This window comes from Dermochelys coriacea, chromosome 3 (genome assembly GCF_009764565.3).
Source record: "Dermochelys coriacea isolate rDerCor1 chromosome 3, rDerCor1.pri.v4, whole genome shotgun sequence".
Taxonomy (NCBI): Eukaryota; Metazoa; Chordata; order Testudines; family Dermochelyidae; genus Dermochelys; species Dermochelys coriacea.
In genome coordinates this window covers 85991239-86010969 of record NC_050070.1, presented here as the reverse complement: position 1 = coordinate 86010969, position 19731 = coordinate 85991239, and the positions used below count along the sequence as shown (strand labels likewise).

Here is a 19731-nt window from a genome sequence, read left to right as displayed (position 1 = left end):
GCTTAGTATTTTTGAATGTTATGTCAGTCAGATTCTTAAAGCATTTGGACAGGGGTTCTCTCCATGTGATGGATTCCATTCCTCCTTGGCACTTAGATCTGGTGCAACAAGTTTTGATGGTTCTGTCCTTTGAACTGATGGCTGCAGGCTCTTTACTGCAACTTTCTGTGAAAGAAGTATTTTTGGTAGGTATTACCTCCAGAAGAAGGGTGGTGGAGTATGAGCATTGGTAGAAGACCCTCCTTACGCATTTTTTTAAATATAGACGAGGTATGTGTACCTCCACATCTGAAATTCCTGACTATAGTAGTATTGGAAATCTACCCCAATCAAGCCATATACTTAATGACTTTCTTTTCTAAGTCCCAGTCTCATCAGGATGAGGAGAGGCTCCATATCTTCGGGCGATGAATTTTTACTTAGACAGGACTAGATAGTTTTTTAAATAGTCATCCCAGCTGTTTGTCTCAATTGTGGGCAGGATGAAAGGTCTTTCAGTCTCAAAGCAGAGGACTGCATCCTGGATTTTGTCCTGCATATGCCTGTGCTACGATGTTGCCAATGTACCCTCTCCAAGCAGGGTGGTAGCACGCTCTACGAGATCTCGAGCAACTTTTTTTGGCTCAAATAGCTATAGCTGACATTTATAGAGCTGCAATTAATAGTCATCAGTACATACTTTTACTACTCATTACACTATATCTCAGAATTCTGGAGATGATGCCAAGTTTGGATGAGTAGTTCTTCAGTCCTTGTTCAGGTAGACTGGAAAACGGACCTCTGGTTTAAACTGCTTGTGAATCACCTGAAGTGGAATGGATATGTGCAATCAATTGAATGAAAAAATGCTTACTAACCCTGTTCTGTTACTGTTTTTTGAGATGTATTATACATGTCTGTTCCATGACCCACCTCCTATCTGTCAGAGTCTATTCGGTAAGAAGTAGCTGACGGGGAGTCTGAGGTGGCACCCCACTTTATACCATCATGCAGCAGCAGCATGAGGAAATGGAGGATACATGCTCCACACTGATAGGTACTGATAAGGGGGGAAAAAAATAGACTCTGCACTTGGCATGCACATACCTGAAATGGAATGGGCATGAGTAACACATTTTGAAAGACAAGTTACAGAACAGGGTAGTAACTGTTGTTTTGTTTTGTTTTTAATCAGTCAGTCATGTAAGATTGTGAAGAAACAAGTCTCTGTACAGTTCTAGTAAAGGCTGAAAGAACTTATCTGGACCTGGAATTAAAGTAGCTGAATTTTTAGCACTCAGAATTATTTAACATGGGGACGTTTTCTTTTACATTATAAGCAGACTGTCAAACTTAGTATCCATAGCCTTAGAAGAAACTCACCTGCACATATTATAGTTCCTAGTGTCACTAGTGGTATTGTGGAGTCAGCTTAATTTTAGCAGTGGTGACAGTTCTTTAGCTTGGTGATATCTCTGAACCTTCATCAAGAGGGTTGGTAGTAGCAGAGGCAGTCTCTATGTGGAAAGGAGAGTGAATCACCAAAGAAGAGATTTTCTGTTGTGTCCTACAATTGGGTTAGAAAAACTGCAGCTAATAAACTCTTTCTAATCAGCAAGTAGAAACCCTAAAAATTTGCTGGGATTGCTGATTGTAAAGGCCTCAGACTACTATACAATCAATTAGGATTTATCTCTGATTGTCCTAGTTTAGAAGTTACTGGAGAGAAGGAAGAGAACTAGGTTAACCCACTACTAATGGTTCTGGAACAGAAAAGACCAGGTTCATGAATGTCTCCTGCATTGCCTGCAAGGTTCTTTTTGCATAAATACCAGTGAAAGACCTTCTCTCAGAAAGTGCTTGTCTCCATCCTGGATCAGGTTATGGTCTGGCTCATGGGTAGGCTTTATTAAATCCAGAATATTCACCACGAACACACAGGTTCACTGTTGTCTTGGTTAAATCACTTAATCTCTTTTGTTTCTCTATATGTAAAATGTGGATAAATACCTGTCTATCATGGGTGCTCTGAGACATGCTTAGCTTTTGCAATATACTTTCAGGTTTTATGGCAGGTTCTCTAGAAATGCAAAGTAGAAGAACATATAAATATGGCATTTTAAAGCATGAATTTTGCAGCAGTGGGTAGTGAATCTGATTTATTCCTTAAGCTGTAAACATGCTTCTGAGTTCATAGATCCTGGTGGACAGAGAGACAAATAAACAGAAAGGCAGCTATGTTCGTAGTGTCTATTCTAAAACACAGCTGAATATATTTACCAAATGGAGGGCAAAATCAGGCTATAGTTATGTTTCTAATAGTATCTTGTAATAAAAGTTTCTTTATAATTTCTATCTAGTTTGCTGTCCTGTAAGTTTCCTGTATCTTATTATTTTAGTGTAACATTTATTAAACTAGACTACTTTTAAAAAAAAATTTGATCTGTCCGGTCATTTGGTTTAGATTGGCTCCTCTGATTAAATAAATATACAATTTTTAAAAATTATTGTCTGTGTGCAGCGTATGTAGAAATACTACTTCTAATACAATAATTAGAATTGAGAACTTTTCCCTTTTCTAATTTTTTTAAAAACAAAATGTAGACTCAGATTACATTTTGGATGCTGAATCCTAGTAATTGCTTTGTTTTGGGCATTTATTTATGTAAATATAGTACATTGACAAGTCTGTAAACAAAGTAATAATAAACTAAGAATAGCATTTAGGAATTTGGCATTGTTGTGTTTTGAGAAGTGTAACCTTTAAATCTACATAAACTTCTCTGCCTTTTACTTCTGCTGTGTTCGTAGATTCCAGAAGGGCTTCGTGTATGGACTTCCTGCCTTGGAGGTAGCAGAATATTCAGCAGAAGGTAAAGAGGAGTGCTGCCTTCTGGTGTCATTGTATGTTTGCTGGGGTGCCTGGCATTGTGTGATGATCTATTAGAAAGAAGGAATCATATAACAAAAAGTGAAGTGGTGTTGAAAAATGTAAATCGGACAGTGACATTCTGCTAATCCAAACTTTGTGTAAAATTATTTGCATAAATTAAGTTCCAGGTGGGACGATGAAGCACTGCAAATGCTCCTTCCCTGAAAATTGAAGCGGTTAGAACTTATTTTCAAGATTAAAAGTATAGAAAGAAAATGCTAAGTATAATACTTCTTCAAGGATGTCTGTTGTGCTTACTGTGAGATATTTCCTGCTTGCCCGAACTCCTATTGATTGCCACTTGTTCCAGAATTGGGCTGAATACTTCGGATGTGGCCTGTCATCTTTCTCACTGATGTTGAATGTGGACTTCTTGATATCTCAAGAGCTTTGACATTTCCTTTCCATCTGCATTTCAATCATGTTCAATACCCCTGGCTCTATTTTCAAGGCTTCTTACAGACTGAAATACCTTAGTACATTTTTGACCAGAGCTTGAGTCCTCTTGCGTGACTTTCTTTTCTGGTGAGGCTGCCATCACCTAATTTGGGTCTTGGCTGTTACTGTCAAGGAAAGATGGAAGTAGCTGATCCAAAGCTGTAATTACCATACATGAAAGGTACAGATTATTCACTTTCTATATTAAAAGAAAAATGATCTTTGTCTCATTAGATCTGAGTGCTAAGTGATTAAACAGGTGTTTGCACCCTTGGGAAGAATAATTCTAGGCTGCAGTCCTTTAAAGCAGAGCTTTGTTTAAAAATTGGTCATTAGGATCTCCTGATGAAAGATCCATCTTAATGTCCTGAAGGTCCCAGAAAGCAAAACATAGTGTTTAATTTCTCTAATTTGCAAGCCACTACGATCTCCAAATTGTTATAAATTCTATTGCCCTCTGCCTTTGTTTTGTCTTCAATTTTATATTGAAAGTAAATGTTGCATACTTTTTTCCAGATCATCAATGTATAAAGTGAATAAGATCTCTCCTATAATGGATACCACTCTTGTCATCTGAGTGGTGTTCTGGTTGTGTCAGATTTGCTTCAGTATTTTCTTAAACCATGGAAAATAAGTTTCTGGCATGTCTTCCACTTTTCTTTTTCTAATTTTTAGATTTTTAAAGGCTAATATACTTCAAAGGCATGTGTTGAAGTACATTCTTAATAGGTAGTATATTCCATTAGTGACAAATCCCACCATAACCTCCACAGGTATGCCGGCTCATGCTCGTAGTGGAACTGGAATGGTGCCAACATAGGGGAGTTCAAGGGCAAAATGCTGTGAGGCAATGCATGGGTACTCCCTGTATGCTATGGAGCCTAGGGCTCTTCACAGCAGGGCTCTTTCTACATCACCCTACAGGGGAAGATTGACAGAAGATTGTGAGCCAGATCAGAACATGTGACTTCATGGATCCATCAGCCTTTCTTCCTTGTACATTTCTGAAACACTGACCCCACATTAGGAACTGTTAGGTAATTCTGCTGATGCTGTTCTGCCACTCTTCACATGGGGAGGATTCTTCCCTTCCCCAGCCTTCAAATAACGAGTTAACATATAAACCAGCTATTCTGCCTGTGTTTTGACATCAAAATTTGCTCCTAAATGCTTTGTCCGGACTTGTTTAAAATGTCTCAAGTGAGGTTGGAGTCTTCTGCCACTTCACTGAAGTGGTTATTTAACTGTCTGAGATCAGATTTTCAAAGTGTTGGCTTTGATGGACTAAATTTTCTTCCCGTTTTATCTCATTCTGGTTACACCTCTCTACCTTAGGTAATTCTCTATATTTGTTGTTTACATTTTCATATGTTAATAGATGGTTGTAATTGATTCTCTTTAATCATTTAACAAAATTGTAAACTTTTCACCACTCCATTCCATCACATCCAGTACGAAAATACTGTTTAACTCCCCCCCCGCCCCCCAAAAAAACCTTTGACTCCTACTAGTAGTAATGAGAGGTCTCGTGGTCATAGTTTTTTTTTCCAAGTATCTTGTCATTTTTCTTCTGAATTCTTTCCTTACGTTTAAAAAGTTTTCTTTTCTCCATTTATTTTCCTTTTTCTCTACTTTTCTGAATTTGTTGCACTTAGCTTCATTTTGAGATGTTTCAAATTTTCTTCTGCACCTGATATTTTATACTTTGCATATGAATAGTATTTTTAATCTATGGACGCGTGCATTTAACATCTCTTGAAGTGTTATGATTGCTTAGGCATGCATTGCCTGCCTTGTCTTCCTGCTTAAATTTTTATCTGGAAACAATTTTGAAGTTTGAAGAACTAGGGCTAGGTATGTCAGTACTATGGATTGGATTTTGGTAAGAAGGTAGAGTGCAACTTTATCAAAGCCACTACCTAAGTAGCTGAACTTCTGCCTTCTTTACTTACAATTCCCAACATAACAAATAAGGAATTTCTGAGATAAGTGAGCAAAGGAAAGACTTGTCTCCAAATGGAATGCCTGAGGAAGGCAAGAATAGGAAATCGGGTATCATTCAGTTGACATTGTGACTGTGAAAGTATTTGGCACTGGGAGATAACAACCATCAGTAGCTGTGAAAATCTTATTTTACAATGTCTGCAATACTGGGGGGTTGTGTGACCTAATGTTGGCAATATACCACTGGTGGGTACATAGTTATGAGTCTATATCCAGGGACTTGCCTAGACAGGTGTTTCCCCTGTGATCACTGTCTTCATGATATTTCATTTAAGGGGGCTGCATGTGGTCTCTGTCGAAAGCTAAGAACCCGCTGGTTGTCATGGTTGTTGTGGGAAAATATTTTATGTTCCAAAGCTGCTAGAAGTGAAATTTCAGTTGATGCAAGCTTTTCTCAGAGCCAACTCAATCAAGAATGAGAACAATTGACATTGTTGGACCCAGCCTAGCTAAGTGTTTATAGGCTAGACGAGGTGCAGGCTTGGTCCTTTACAAAGCACAACAGAGCCCCAGAAAAAAAGACCTTGACTAGGTGGACCATTGGGGCAAACTAAAGTTAACGAAACATCTTGGTCATTGAAGAGAGGAAAAAAAGGTCTGGAACTGTATAAAAGGAGAAAAAAGGGCATACGGTAGTATCCATTACAGTGGTGACACTCTGACAGTGTGAATATCTCATGAAAAGTGCATTCCAGCTGTCTACTGGAAAAGCACTATACAGATTGACAGATGGGTGAGAGATAGCTTATTAGTTAGGAAAGGAACCTTGTTAATAAGTATAGGCTCTGGATGGTGTTTTATATTTTTTTGTTTTATCTGTCACCATATGTTTCCAATCCTTATATTTGCTTTTGATTGAATCTTTATCTTAAGCTTTGTCAAATAAACTTCTGTTTGGTTTTGCTACATATGTGACTAAATGCTGTGTGCTATCGAGAGTGCTGAACTGAGGTGAAGCTAGTGAACTGAGGGCACTGCTTCCACAGAGGCAGTGAATCCTTGTGCATTGTAGGTGTCCAGAAGTTGAGGGACTGGGCACTTGAGTGTAATGAAGAGAGGTGTACAGATTGGTAGAAGGGACCAGAGCCCAAAGCAGAACTTGGGAGGCTAATTATCTCTATAGATTTAGCCACAGGTTGTCTGCTCTGCCCCAGGCATTCACTTAGGGAACCTGAGGGCTGAGGTGTGAACATTGCTAGCCTGTGGAGCCCAGAATGAGATGTTTGTATTGCCAGCAGCTGATAGCCTTGGGTGAGTGGGCACAGACAACTTCTTGCTGTAAGTTGGCAGTAGTGATTCACCCTGTACCCCTGGGTAATCCTGAAAGTGTAAGTGTGGATAAGAGCTAACTAGCTGATGCACTTCTTGGGTAAGACTTAATTCAGTTTTGGGAAAATACAGCGAGACTGAATATATGCCTTTTTTGCCTTTTGATACTGTGACAAAGCTCTGTCCTTGCCTCCGTGGGTCACACGTTTCCTGGCAGATTTCGCTAGCCTCAGAGGCTCACTGTGACCCTCCACGTAACCCTTCTTTCTCTAGAGACAAGGGTTACAGTCTACTGAGCCATTTTCATCATAAGCCAGTGAGGGAGGTGAGGAGAAGTTATCCTTTCTTGCACAGTCTCTGTTGTCTCCCAGTCTCAGTGATTAAACAGGGGGCAAAGGTAAGGGGGGGGGAGCTCAGGCCCACCCTCTACTCCAGGCTCCAGCCCAGGGACCTTAATAGTATCAGCTATGGTAGCTGACCTTTTAGAAACATGACATGTACAATTCCCTGGGCTACTTCCCCCACAGCAGCCCTCACTTCCTCAAGCTCCACTTCACCCTTACCTCAGGGCCTTCTTCCTTGTGCTGGATATGGTGTGTACTACTCAGCCTCTCCAGCCGCACAACTTCTTCCCACAGTTCCTGACATGCACACCCACCTGACTGACTGGGAGGCTTTTAACTAGTTTCAGCCAGCCCCGATTGGCTTCAGGTGTCCCAATCAACCTAGCATTCTCCCTGCCTTCTAGAAAGTTCTTAATTGGCCCCGGGTGTCTTAATTGATCTGGAGCAGCTGCCATTTCACTTAACCTCGTACCAGGGATTTATTTAGCCTGGAGCTAATATATCTATCTCCTACTACTTTTTTATAGCCATCTGGCCTTGCCCCGTCACAATACTCAAGTTTGAAATCTAGGAGTCTTGTTGGATCAAGGGCTGCTTTTGTCTGTCCAAACAGTAGCTGAAAACGAGAACTTTTATCTTTAATTGGAAAGATTGCATTCTGCTTCCGAATCAGACGCACATCACCCCACCATTATTTGTGCTTATTATTTCCATATGGGGCTATGACTATGTGCTCTTCCTTGGGATATACTTGAGAGCTACTTTGAAACTTTAGCTAGTGTCCAATGTGGCTACTTGTTTAGCAGTGTTTCATTCATGAAGCGTATTATACTTGTGCTCCAAAGATTGCGCTGGGTTTCCAGTTCATTTCTGGATGCAGTCCAGAGTCTCAGTTTTGATCTATTAAAAAAATAAAAAGGGATTTATAATTTATGTTCTATATATCTTGGTGATCACATTTCTGCTTATGCTTTGCATCTATAGTTGAGAGTAGCTTGTGATGTCGAGGCAAACAATTGGTAGGTTGAAAAGTCACAGTACTGGCAGTATAGTATTCTCATTGAAGGACCCTGGACTCTAGCTTTCCACCCATCCTGGTCTACCATACAAAACCATTATTTCAGCTTTGTGGTTTTTGTTTAGGAGAAGTGAGTTAGAAATCTTTTAAATTATAATGATGGGCTTACAATTTTTTTTATTGAATACACTGCTAGAGTGGTGATAGTTATACCATGCAGTCACTTCTATATTCTCTAGCTCAGATGTTCTCAAACTGGGGGTCACTGTGGAATGTATTCTGGTGGTGGTGGTGGGGAAGAAGCCGCTCTGCCTTCAGAACTGGGCAGACAGAGAGCGTTCTCTGCTGGCCAGGCACCCAGCTCTGAAGGCAGCACCACTGCCAGCAGCAGTGGAGAAATAAGTGTGGCATGGTATGGCATTGTCACCCATACTTCTCTGCTGCTGCTGAAGGTGGTGCTGCCTTCAGAGCTGGGTGCCTGGCCAGCAGCCGCTGATCTCTGCTCTGCCTTCAGAGCTGGGCAATTATGTACTTGTGTGGCTGGGGAGGGGGCGTAAACTACTACAGACACAAAGAAAGGGTGTTTGATCAAATAAGTTTGAGAGCCATGTTCTAGCTAGTGACTGTTAGAGCTTGCACTGGGAGAACAATCCTCTAGAGCAGTCCCTTGATGTAGATAGTTAATCGTAATCTTGTTATACAGGCCAAACTGTATTTAATGATATCCAAATTAAGCCTACTTGAATTCAAACTGAGACCATTATGATATATCTGAAACATATTCTGAATAGTATAGATAAAGTAGTATCAGAGATTACAACAATGGACTAATTGTCAAGTCTTCCTGAGTTCTGTTACAGACACCATGGTCTTGGGCAGGTCTCTTCTAGGTCTCTGTCAACTTATCTGTAATATGCTTTCTAATTCTTGGAGTATTGTGAGGCTTAGTACTAAAATCCTCTGAAATGTGTTAAGGATTTTAAGCCTTAAGTTCTTCTGAGATGAACATTTTGAAAATAGACTTATTTTTGGACTTCTGTGAGGAAAATGCAAAGTGAAAATGGCAACAGGAAGAAACATAAAGTTGCATTTTGTTTTTCTGCAAGGAGTACTTTATTTGGAAATAAACCAGTTTTTCCTTCCACTGTACAAATTAAGAAATATTAACCTTGAAGACTTGCAGAACTAGGTTTTGCCTAGTGATGGAGAGAAACTGTTCAAGCTGAGAGATCACCTCATACACTACACGTGGTGTGGCATTTTACAATAGAAAGAGCCTCCTATGTATCACGTGCTAGGATTGAAAGCTTTTGCATCTGGATGTTCCCCATGGCAGTTTGCAAAGTCTGGAGTCAGGAAACTTTCAAGCCAGGATACAAGTCTCATATAGTTCAGCTTGTTATAATGTTTTTATTTTTCATAAAATAACAAGGTTGATAACACTTCTGGAACCAGAATAGTCCCTTAATAATACCCATAGTCTTGAATATGAGAATTTTAAAACTTCATAAATGTAAATATCTAGTGGCTGCAACAGCAAACACTTTAAAACAATGCTTTGTTTTTGGAAGATCATTGGATGGAATTACTTGTGCTGTAACCAGCTAAGGGAGAAACTTGTCTATTAGTAAAAACAACTCTTATCTGATTTGTTGTTAATGGTCAAAGGTCTATATATGAATAAGTTGCCATCTTTTGCATTGCCCCAAAACTGCAGAACTACAGAATAAGGGCCTCTTGCATGACTCTTCAGATTTGTGGAGTGCATTATAAGGACAATTCTTGCACCTCTCTTTCAATGAAATCTGTACTCGTATTCTTCCTCTTATATAGATCTCACAACACTATTGTAGATATTTATGCTGTGCTATTCCTACAGGGATACCAATATACTTGTCTCTTAAGCTTAGTACATAATTCACTAGAACTTTCTTGTGTGTATACTGTAGCATCATACATTCAAATATTTTTTTTTTCAAGTTGCTTAAAAATTTAGGTCACTAAAGATCAGGCAGTGAGTTTACATACTGTTTTCTTTTATCGAACCTCAACATTTAAAAGCGTGGAAATGGCTAGCTAAGGACATAAGAATGTTTGCATGGGCAATATAAGATTTCTTATCAAGTATTCAGAACTATGTATTTCATCACAGTGCAACAGCCTTAACTGACTCATGGAATGTTGGGGTTTTTAAATGGCTTTTATCTGAAAGGATATTGATACATGGGAAATACACTTCTACCCCAATATAATGCGACCTGATATAACAAGAATTCGGATATAACGTGGTAAAGCGGTGCTCTGGGGGGCGGGGCTGTGCTCTGGTGGATCAAAGCAAGTTCGATATAACGCGATTTCACCTATAATGCGGTAAGATTTTTTTGGCTCCCGAGGACAGCGTTATGTCGGGGTAGAGGTGTAGTAAGAGCTAAAAATATATTTATCAGTTGGCAGTAGTTTTTTGGTGAAGTACTCAAAACAGCTGTTTCTTGATATAAAATAGGAGAAGTGTATAAAATAGAAGTGTAAAACTAATCTGTGATAAAACTTTGAATATGGATTTGCATTTCAAGCTGAAGAATTTAGCATTAATGTGTACATATGTAATTTTTCTTAAGAAAAGTTGTTTATATTTTGAAATGACTGAAAATAGTATTTTGTGTGAGTTAAGATTGTGGTGATGTATATGTGACTGGTTCGGTCACAGATCCCCTTGGGACTGTCACCTGATGTGCTGAAACTACCTCTGAGCCCGTTTTCCCTGTCAGCTTCCCTGCCAGAACCCTATCTTGTTGAGCCAGACATGCAAGCCTGCTGCAACACAGACCCAGGGTCTGAACCATGTCCCCAAAGCTGCAGGCTTTAACTGAAAACCACTCAGCAGGTACTCCTGTCTCCAGCACCCAGACACCCAGCTCTCAGTGGGATCCAAACCCCAAATAAATCCGTTTTACTCTGTATAAAGCTTATATAGGGTAAACTCATAAATTGTCCGCCCTCTATAACACTGATAGAGAGATGTGCATGGCTGTTTGCTCCCGCAGGTATTAATCACTTACTCTGGGTTCAATAATAAACAAAAGTGATTTTATTAAGAATAAAAAGTAGGATTTAAGTGATTCCAAGTAATAACAGACAGAACAAAGTAAGTCACCAAGCAAAATAAAACAAATCACACAAGTCTATGCCTAATACATTTAAGAAACTGAATACAGGTAAAATCTCACCCTCAGAGATGTTCCAATAAGCTTCTTTCACAGACTAGACTCCTTCCTAATCTGGGCCCAATCCTTTCCCCCGGTACAGTTCTTGTTAGTTTCAGCTCAGGTGGTAATTAGGGGATTTTTCATGACTGCAGCCCCCTTTGTCCAATTGTCCTAGTTATTGGGAGCCATCAAGATTCTAAGCCACCATTAATGGCGCACACTTTGCATAACTACAGTTGGACCTCAGAATTATATTTCATATTCCTAATTTCAAATACAAGAATGATATATTCATACAAATAGGATGAACACACTCAGATTATACACTTTGTAATTATACCTTACAAGAGACCCTTTGCATAAAGCATATTCCAGTTACTTCATATTTCCACTTGTTAACATATTTCCATAAACATATAGAGTGCAGTGTCACAGTATACATTTCTTAATACTTAATAAGAATGTCTGATATATGGGCAGAGTAAAGTTTATTATGTCCTTAATTAGCTATTTCCTTTTTTCTTAGTTACTGGGTTTTGTAAACAAGTTTTTGAGTTTGGAATTTAAATTTTAAGAACTTCTTTTCTATTGTGTACAATTTTCTATTGTGTACATAGATGGGGAGGAGGCATTGTAACAGTCTTCAAGCACATAAAAGGTTGTTATAAAGAGAAGGGTGATAAATTGTTCTCCTTTACCACTGAGAGAGATTTAGGTTAGACTAGAGGTTCTCAAACTGTGGGTTGGGACCCCATTTTAATGGGGTGGCCAGGGATGGTGTTAGACTTGTGGGACCCAGGGCTGAAGCTGAAGCCCCCAGGATGACGGGACTCAGATTACAAGCCCTCTGCCTCGGGCTGAAGCCCTGGGGATTCGACTTTGTCCCCCACACCCAGGGCAGTACGGCTCCGGCTTTGGCCCCCCGACCCAGGGCAGCAGTGTTTGGGTGGGCTCAGGCTTCGGTCCCCCATTCTGGAATAGTGTAATAATTTTTGTTGTCAGAAAAGGGTTGGGGTACAATGAATTTTGGGAACCCCTGGGTTAGACATTAGGAAGAACTTTAGTCAGGGTAGTTAAACACTGGAACAAATTACCTAGGGAGGTTGTGAAATCTCCATCATTGGAGGTTTTTAAGAACAGCTTAGACAAACACCTGTCAGGGATGGTCTAGAGATAATACTTAGTTCTGCCTCAATGCAGGGGACTGGATTAGATGGTCTGTTGAGGTTCTTTCCAGTCCTACATTTCTAGGAATCTATGAAGATAGTTTTTAAATTTTTTAGGGCTGTCGATTAATCGCAGTTTACTCACGCAATTAACTCAGAAAGGTGAATCGTGATTAAAAAAATTAATCGTGATTAATTGCAGTTTTAATTACACTCTTAAACAATAGAACACAAATTGAAATTTATTAAATATTTTGGATGTTTTTCTACATTTTTAAATATATTGATTTCATTTACAACAAATAATACAAAGTACAGTGCTCACTTTATATTATTTTTATTACAAGTATTTGCACTGTAAAAATGATAAACAAAAGAAATAGTATTTTTCAATTCACCTCATACAAGTACTGTAGTGCAATGTCTTTATCATGTAAGTGCAACTTACAAATGTAGGGTTTTTTTGTTACATAACTGCACTCAAAAACAAAACAATATAAAACTTTAGAGCCTACAGGTCCACTCAGTCTTACTTCTTGTTCAGCCAGTCACTAAGACAAACAAGTTTGTTTACATTTATGGACGATAATGCTTGCCCACTTCTTATTTACAATGTCACCTGAAAGTGAGAACAGACTTTCGCATGGTCCTTTTATAGCCAGCACTGTATGGTATTTACGTGCCAGATATGCTAAACATTTGTATGCCCCTTCATGGTTTGGCCACCATTCTGGAGGATATGCTTCCATGCTGATGATGCTTGTTAAGAAAATAATGCGTTAATTAAATTTGTGACTGAACTCTTTGTGGGAGAATTGTATGTCTCCTGCTCTGTTCTTCCTGCATTCTGCCATGTATTTCATGTTATAGCAGTCTTAGATGATAACCAGCATGTTTTCGTTTTAAAAACACTTTCACAGCAGATTTGACAGAACGCAAAGAAGGTACCAATGTGAGATTTCTAAAGATAGCTACAGCACTCTACCCAAGATTTAAGAATCTGAAGTGCCTTCCAAAATCTGATCGGGATGGGGTGTGGATCAAGCTTTCAGAAGTCTTAAAAGAGCAACACTCTGATGCGGAAACTACAGAACTCGAACCACCAGAAAAAAAAAATCAACCTTCTGCTGGTGGGATCTGATTCAAATAATGAAAATGAACTTGCATTAGTCTGCATTGCTTTGGATTGTTATTGAGCAGAACCCATCATCAGCATGGATGCATGTCCACTGGAATGGTGGTTGAAGCATGAAGGGACATATGAATCTTTATCACACCTGGCATGTAAATATCTTGTGATACTGGCTACAACAGTGTCATGCAAACACCTGTTCTCGCTTTCAGATGACATTGTAAACAAGAAGTCATCAGCATTATCTCCTGTAAATGTAAACAAACCTGTTTGTCTTAACGATTGGCTGAACAAAAAGTAGGACTGAGTGGACTTGTAGGCTCTGAAGTTTTAAATTGTTTTATTTTTGAATGCAGGTTTTTTTGTACATAACTCTACATTTGTAAGTTCAACTTTCATAATAAAGAGATTGCACTACAGTACTTGTATTTAGTGAATTGAAAATTTTTTACAGGGCAAGTATTTATAATAAAAATAAATATAAAGTTATCACTGTACACTTTGTATTCTGTGTTGTAATTGAAATTAATATATTTGAAAATGTGGAAAACATCCAAAATATTTATATAAATATTATTATATTATTGTTTAACAGCCCGATTAATCACAATTAATTTTTTTAATCACGCGATTAATTGCAATTAATTTTTTAAATCTCTTGACAGTCCTAAAATTTTCAATAGCTGGATAGGCTATCAGATTATTAAAACAGAAAAGTGGGCATTTCAGGACAAGCTAATAATGAATCCTGTGGACAGACCTTTGTCTCTTGCATTGTACACCTAACAAGGCAGCTAAGTAGTACAGCCTACCTTCACTCTTAAATGCTGGTAAAAATTGCTTAAAAATCATGGCAAATGTAAGTTTCTGATCACTGATCAAGGCTAAAGCTCTGGTCTTTGATACAGACAGTGCCTCTCAAGCTTCATGTGTCTGGGCTTCAGTTACCCTATCTGAAAAAGGTGTTAATGCTTTGCATTTCACATAGAGTTCATTTGTAGTTATCAAGGTAGCTCAAAAAGATGGGTAAGCATTTATTATTAACCGTGTTTTACATTTGGCTTAACTAAGTACTGATATCCAAAGCAATTTGACAGGTTTTGGAGTAGCAGCCGTGTTAGTCTGTATCGGCAAAAAGAATTGGAGGACTTGTGGCACCTTAGAGACTAACAAATTTATTTGAGCATAAGCTTTCATGAGCTACAGCTCACTTCTTCGGATGCATCTTATGCTCAAATAAATTTGTTAGTCTCTAAGGTGCCACAAGTCCTATTCTTTTTCCAAAGCAATTTGTATGCAATAAAGTACAAATCTACCACCTCTAAAGTAAGGAATCCCTTCTTGCTCTGTCAATGTAACTTCTGACAATCTACTTAAATTCAGTTCCTCAGCTACCTCATCTGAAAAATGGACCTGTGTACATTCTCCCTTGGGTAAGGGACTGTTTTCTGTTTGTTTGTTTGTTTTTTGGGTGGGTGGAGGACACACAGATGGAGTCAGTTACTTCAGTAGATTCTTGAATTTCTTTTTACTCTTCTTAAAAGTAGCCATATCCAGTTCTGAAATAGTCTCAGTATCTGACAACAGAAATTATTAGGGCTATGGAACGGCTGCCATATGAGGAGAGATTAATAAGACTAGGACTTTTCAGCTTGGAAAAGAGACGACTAAGGGGAGATATGATAGAGGTCTATAAAATCATGGCTGGTGTGGAGAAAGTAAATAAGGAAGTGTTTTTTCACACAACGCACAGACAACCCGTGGAACTCCTTGCCAGAGGATGTTGTGAAATCAAAGACTATAACAGGGTTCAAAAAAGAACTAGGTAAGTTCACAGAGGATAGGTTCATTAATGGCTATTAGCCAGGATAGGCAGGGATGGTGTCCTTAGCCTCTGTTTGCCAGAATCTGGGAATGGGCGACAAGGGATGGATCACTTGATGATTACCTGTTCTGTTAATTCCATCTGTCGCACCTGGCATTGACCACTGTCAGAACACAGGATACTGGGCTAGATGGACCATTGGTCTGACCCAGTAAGGCCATTCTTATGTTCTTAGGGGAACATCTAGCATGATTAGGGGCTAAGCATAGTTGACTGTTGCAATCAGCTTTACTGACAGAAAATCGGGTCTTGTTTTCAATAATGGCAATTTCTTAAACATTTTTAATTCCTGCCCTTGAAAACTGCCTCTTACACAAGTCCCAAGTCAAAAGTTACCTGTGTTTTCAAACTTTGTAATCTTTCATTCGATTTAGGGGACATAAACATACACTTTGCTGCCACCCCTCCCATCTGAAGTTGGTAATCTCAAAGGATTTATATGTCAAAATATATTCTAGTTCTTGGTAAGTCAACTTTAAACTTCAGAAAGAATGAAGGTTTTTTGCAGTTATAAGACTGATTTTTTTATCTCCCTTAGAATGGAACCATAATTACAGGCCTCATATAAAGAGGCTGCTATGTCTCCATAATAAACTCAATTAGAACCTCAGTCCAATTGTTGCAAAAACTATTGGACTGGGCCTTTACTGCTTAAACTAAAGGAAAGAGTTAGCTTTAATTTATAGAAGGCTCTTTTGTTATTTCTAAGCTGCTAATAGAGGGCATATGCATATTAAGATGCTTAACTTTACTTCTGCTGAAGGCAATGGCAAAAAAAACCAACCAACCGAAACCAAACTCTCTTGTTGAAATAAATAGAGCAGGATTGCCCCTGAATTGCCCACCACAAAAATCAAGAACTTTGGCTTTGTTACAATGTATTTTAAAACCTCACTAGCACACAAGTTTGTAGACGTAACAAGAGGGTTAGTTTGAAGGAGGAGTAATAATAATCCACTTTTGAGTTAGGTGAGACCAAGTTAGACAAAACTCAATTTCCAATCAGTATAAGTTTTCATATTCTCCTTTTTCTTGAGAATAAATCTGACAACTTTCAAGCCAAACAAATTTTGTATCCAAAGGTATAGGATTGCAAAAACAAGCATTATTATGGAAGCTAATTGTAACCTTAACTACAGACAATAAGGAGGTTAAGTTGGAGCACGAGTGAGACTTGGTGAGACATTAACCTTCTGGGTTTTCCCTACTTCTTCTTAGCCAACCCTTTGATTAAGTATACTGTATTGTGGTTGTTTAAATGCTTGATAGCCTATTTAGTGGGAACATCTGAGATTCTAGGACATTGCGCCGCAGGGTGCACTGAACCGTACAGAGCACATGAAGTTTGAAACTGTCAGTGATGAGGACCTAGCAAAGACTTTGCTAGATCTGTTGCAGTATAATAAGGAAAACTGTCTTTTAAAAACCCACATTGTGAGTTTGATATTCTTTCAGTGATATATTAAATGTTCAAAACGTAAAAAGTTTTAAGGTTAGAAGTAGACTATTCCAATTTTATTTGGATTTGAGCCATTTTATGGTTGCTAGATCTTCCTAAGAGAATCTTGCCGATACTCCTCCTGAAGGTCGAAACAACAGACTGGACTTCTACATAGAGTGCTTCTGCTGACGTGAACGAGCTGAAATTGTGGAAAAGCAGCATCACTTGCCCCATAACCTCAGCCGTGCAGAACACAATGCCATCCACAGCCTCAGAAACAACTCTGACATCATAATCAAAAAGGCTGACAAAGGAGGTGCTGTCGTCATCATGAATAGGTCGGAGTATGAACAAGAGGCTACTAGGCAGCTCTCCAACACCACTTTCTACAAGCCATTACCCTCTGATCCCACTGAGAGTTACCAAAAGAAACTACAGCCTTTGCTCAAGAAACTCCCTGAAAAAGCACAAGAACAAATCCGCACAGACACACCCCTGGAGCCCCGACCTGGGGTATTCTATCTGCTACCCAAGATCCATAAACCTGGAAATCCTGGCCGCCCCATCATCTCAGGCATTGGCACCCTGACAGCAGGATTGTCTGGCTATATAGACTCCCTCCTCAGGCCCTACGTTACCAGCACTCCCAGCTATCTTTGAGACACCACTGACTTCCTGAGGAAACTACAATCCATTGGTGATCTTCCTAAAAACACCATCCTAGCCACTATGGATGTAGAAGCCCTCTACACCAACATTCCACACAAAGATGGACTACAAGCCGTCAGGAACAGTATCCCCGATAATGTCATGGCTAACCTGGTGGCTGAACTTTGTGACTTTGTCCTCACCCATAATTATTTCACATTTGGGGACAATGTATACCTTCAAATCAGCGGCACTGCGATGGGTACCCGCATGGCCCCACAGTATGCCAACATTTTTATGACTGACTTAGAACAACGCTTCCTCAGCTCTCGTCTCCTAATGCCCCTAACCCCTACTCTACTTGTGCTACATTGATGATATCTTCATCATCTGGACCCATGGAAAAGAAGCCCTTGAGGAATTCCACCATGATTTCAACAATTTCCATCCCACCATCAACCTCAGCGTGGACCAGTCCACACAAGAGATCCACTTCCTGGACACTACAGTGCTAATAAGCGATGATCGCATAAACACCACCCTATATCGGAAACCTACTGACCGCTATTCCTACCTACATGCCTCTAGCTTTCATCCAGATCATACCACACGATCCATTGTCTACACCCAAGCTCTAACCGCATTTGCTCCAACCCCTCAGACAGAGACAAACACCTACAAGATCTCTATCATGCATTCCTACAACTACAATACCCACCTGCTGAAGTGAAGAAACAGATTGACAGAGCCAGAAGAGTACCCAGAAGTCACCTACTACAGGACAGGCCCAACAAAGAAAATAACAGAACGCCACTAGCCATCACCTTCAGCCCCCAATTAAAACCTCTCCAACGCATCATCAAGGATCTACAACCTATCCTGAAGGACGACCCGTCACTCTCACAGATCTTGGGAGACAGGCCAGTCCTTGCTTACAGACAGCCCCCCAATCTGAAGCAAATACTCACCAGCAACCACACACCACACAACAGAACCACTAACCCAGGAACCTATCCTTGCAACAAAGCCCGTTGCCAACTGTGTCCACATATCTGTTCAGGGGACACCATCATAGGGCCTAATCACATCAGCCACACCATCATAGGCTCATTCACCTGCGCATCTACCAATGTGATATATGCCATCATGTGCCAGCAATGCCCCTCTGCCATGTACATTGGCCAAACTGGACAGTCTCTACGTAAAAGAATGAATGGACACAAATCAGACGTCAAGAATTATAACATTCAAAAACCAGTTGGAGAACACTTCAATCTCTCTGGTCACGCGATTACAGACCTGAGGGGTGGCTATCCTTCAACAAAAAAACTTCAAAAACAGACTCCAACGAGAGACTGCTGAATTGGAGTTAATTTGCAAACTGGATACAATTAACTTAGGCTTGAATAGAGACTGGGAATGGATGAGTCATTACACAAAGTAAAACTATTTCCCCATGTTATTTCTCCCCCCACCCCACCCCACAGTGTTCCTCAGACGTTCTTGTTAACTGCTGGAAATGGCCCACCTTGATTATCACCACTAAAGGTTTTCCTCCTTCCCCCCTTCTTCCTGCTGGTAATAGCTCATCTTAAGTGATCACTCTCCTTACAGTGTGTGTGATAAAACCCATTGTTTCATGTTCTCTGTGTGTGTATATAAATCTCCCCTCTGTATTTTCCACCAAATGCATCCAATGAAGTGAGCTGTAGCTCACGAAAGCTTATGCTCAAATAAATTTGTTAGTCTCTAAGGTGCCACAAGTACTCCTTTTCTTTTTGCCGATCCTGTGTGTTTGTGTGTATATATTTTTGTTTGATAGTCTGTTAAGGTCTGGAAAAAGTGCGTATGGAGTTTCTTTATAGAGATCCTTGCAAATCTTTTATGGTTTCAAGAGATGTAGATATGTACAGATTGAAAACTTTTTCTTATTACAATTTTCAGTTTTTTAGTTTTGATGATTGTGACAGTGGTTAAAGATGGTTTGATTCCTTCTGATCCTCATTCTGCTGTAATTCATGTTATAAGAAGTTAGTGTTTTAGTATCTTGATCTAGTTTAAGAAGACAAAAATCAGTGTGAATGTACTTGCATTTATCAGTTTAAGTGAATATAAATGTAATCTATAAAATATTCTTCTTTTTTGTTTTTTTGTGCACAGAAAAGATGAAAAGGAGTATGCACTGAAGCAAATTGAAGGTACAGGGATATCGATGTCGGCCTGTAGAGAGATTGCAGTAAGTGGACATAAACAAAAGAAAATATCTTCT

The 19731-nt window shown here is 39.4% G+C and overlaps 1 protein-coding gene across 8 annotated transcripts in view; it reads left to right on the top strand.

Annotated features, from left to right (window-relative positions):
• The window catches only part of CDK19 (cyclin dependent kinase 19), a 239393-nt gene that overhangs the window by 34635 nt on the left and 185027 nt on the right, over positions 1-19731 (top strand). For 6 of the 8 annotated variants that reach the window (XM_043510831.1, XM_043510830.1, XM_043510829.1 and 3 more), the window contains 2 exons: positions 2791-2852; positions 19623-19698. In XM_043510831.1, coding sequence (XP_043366766.1) covers positions 19675-19698 — 24 coding nt within the window. In that variant the 5' untranslated portion in view covers positions 2791-2852; positions 19623-19674. The remainder of the gene's footprint in view (positions 1-2790; positions 2853-19622; positions 19699-19731) is intronic. The other 2 variants (XM_043510826.1, XM_038394441.2) reach the window with 1 other exon arrangement.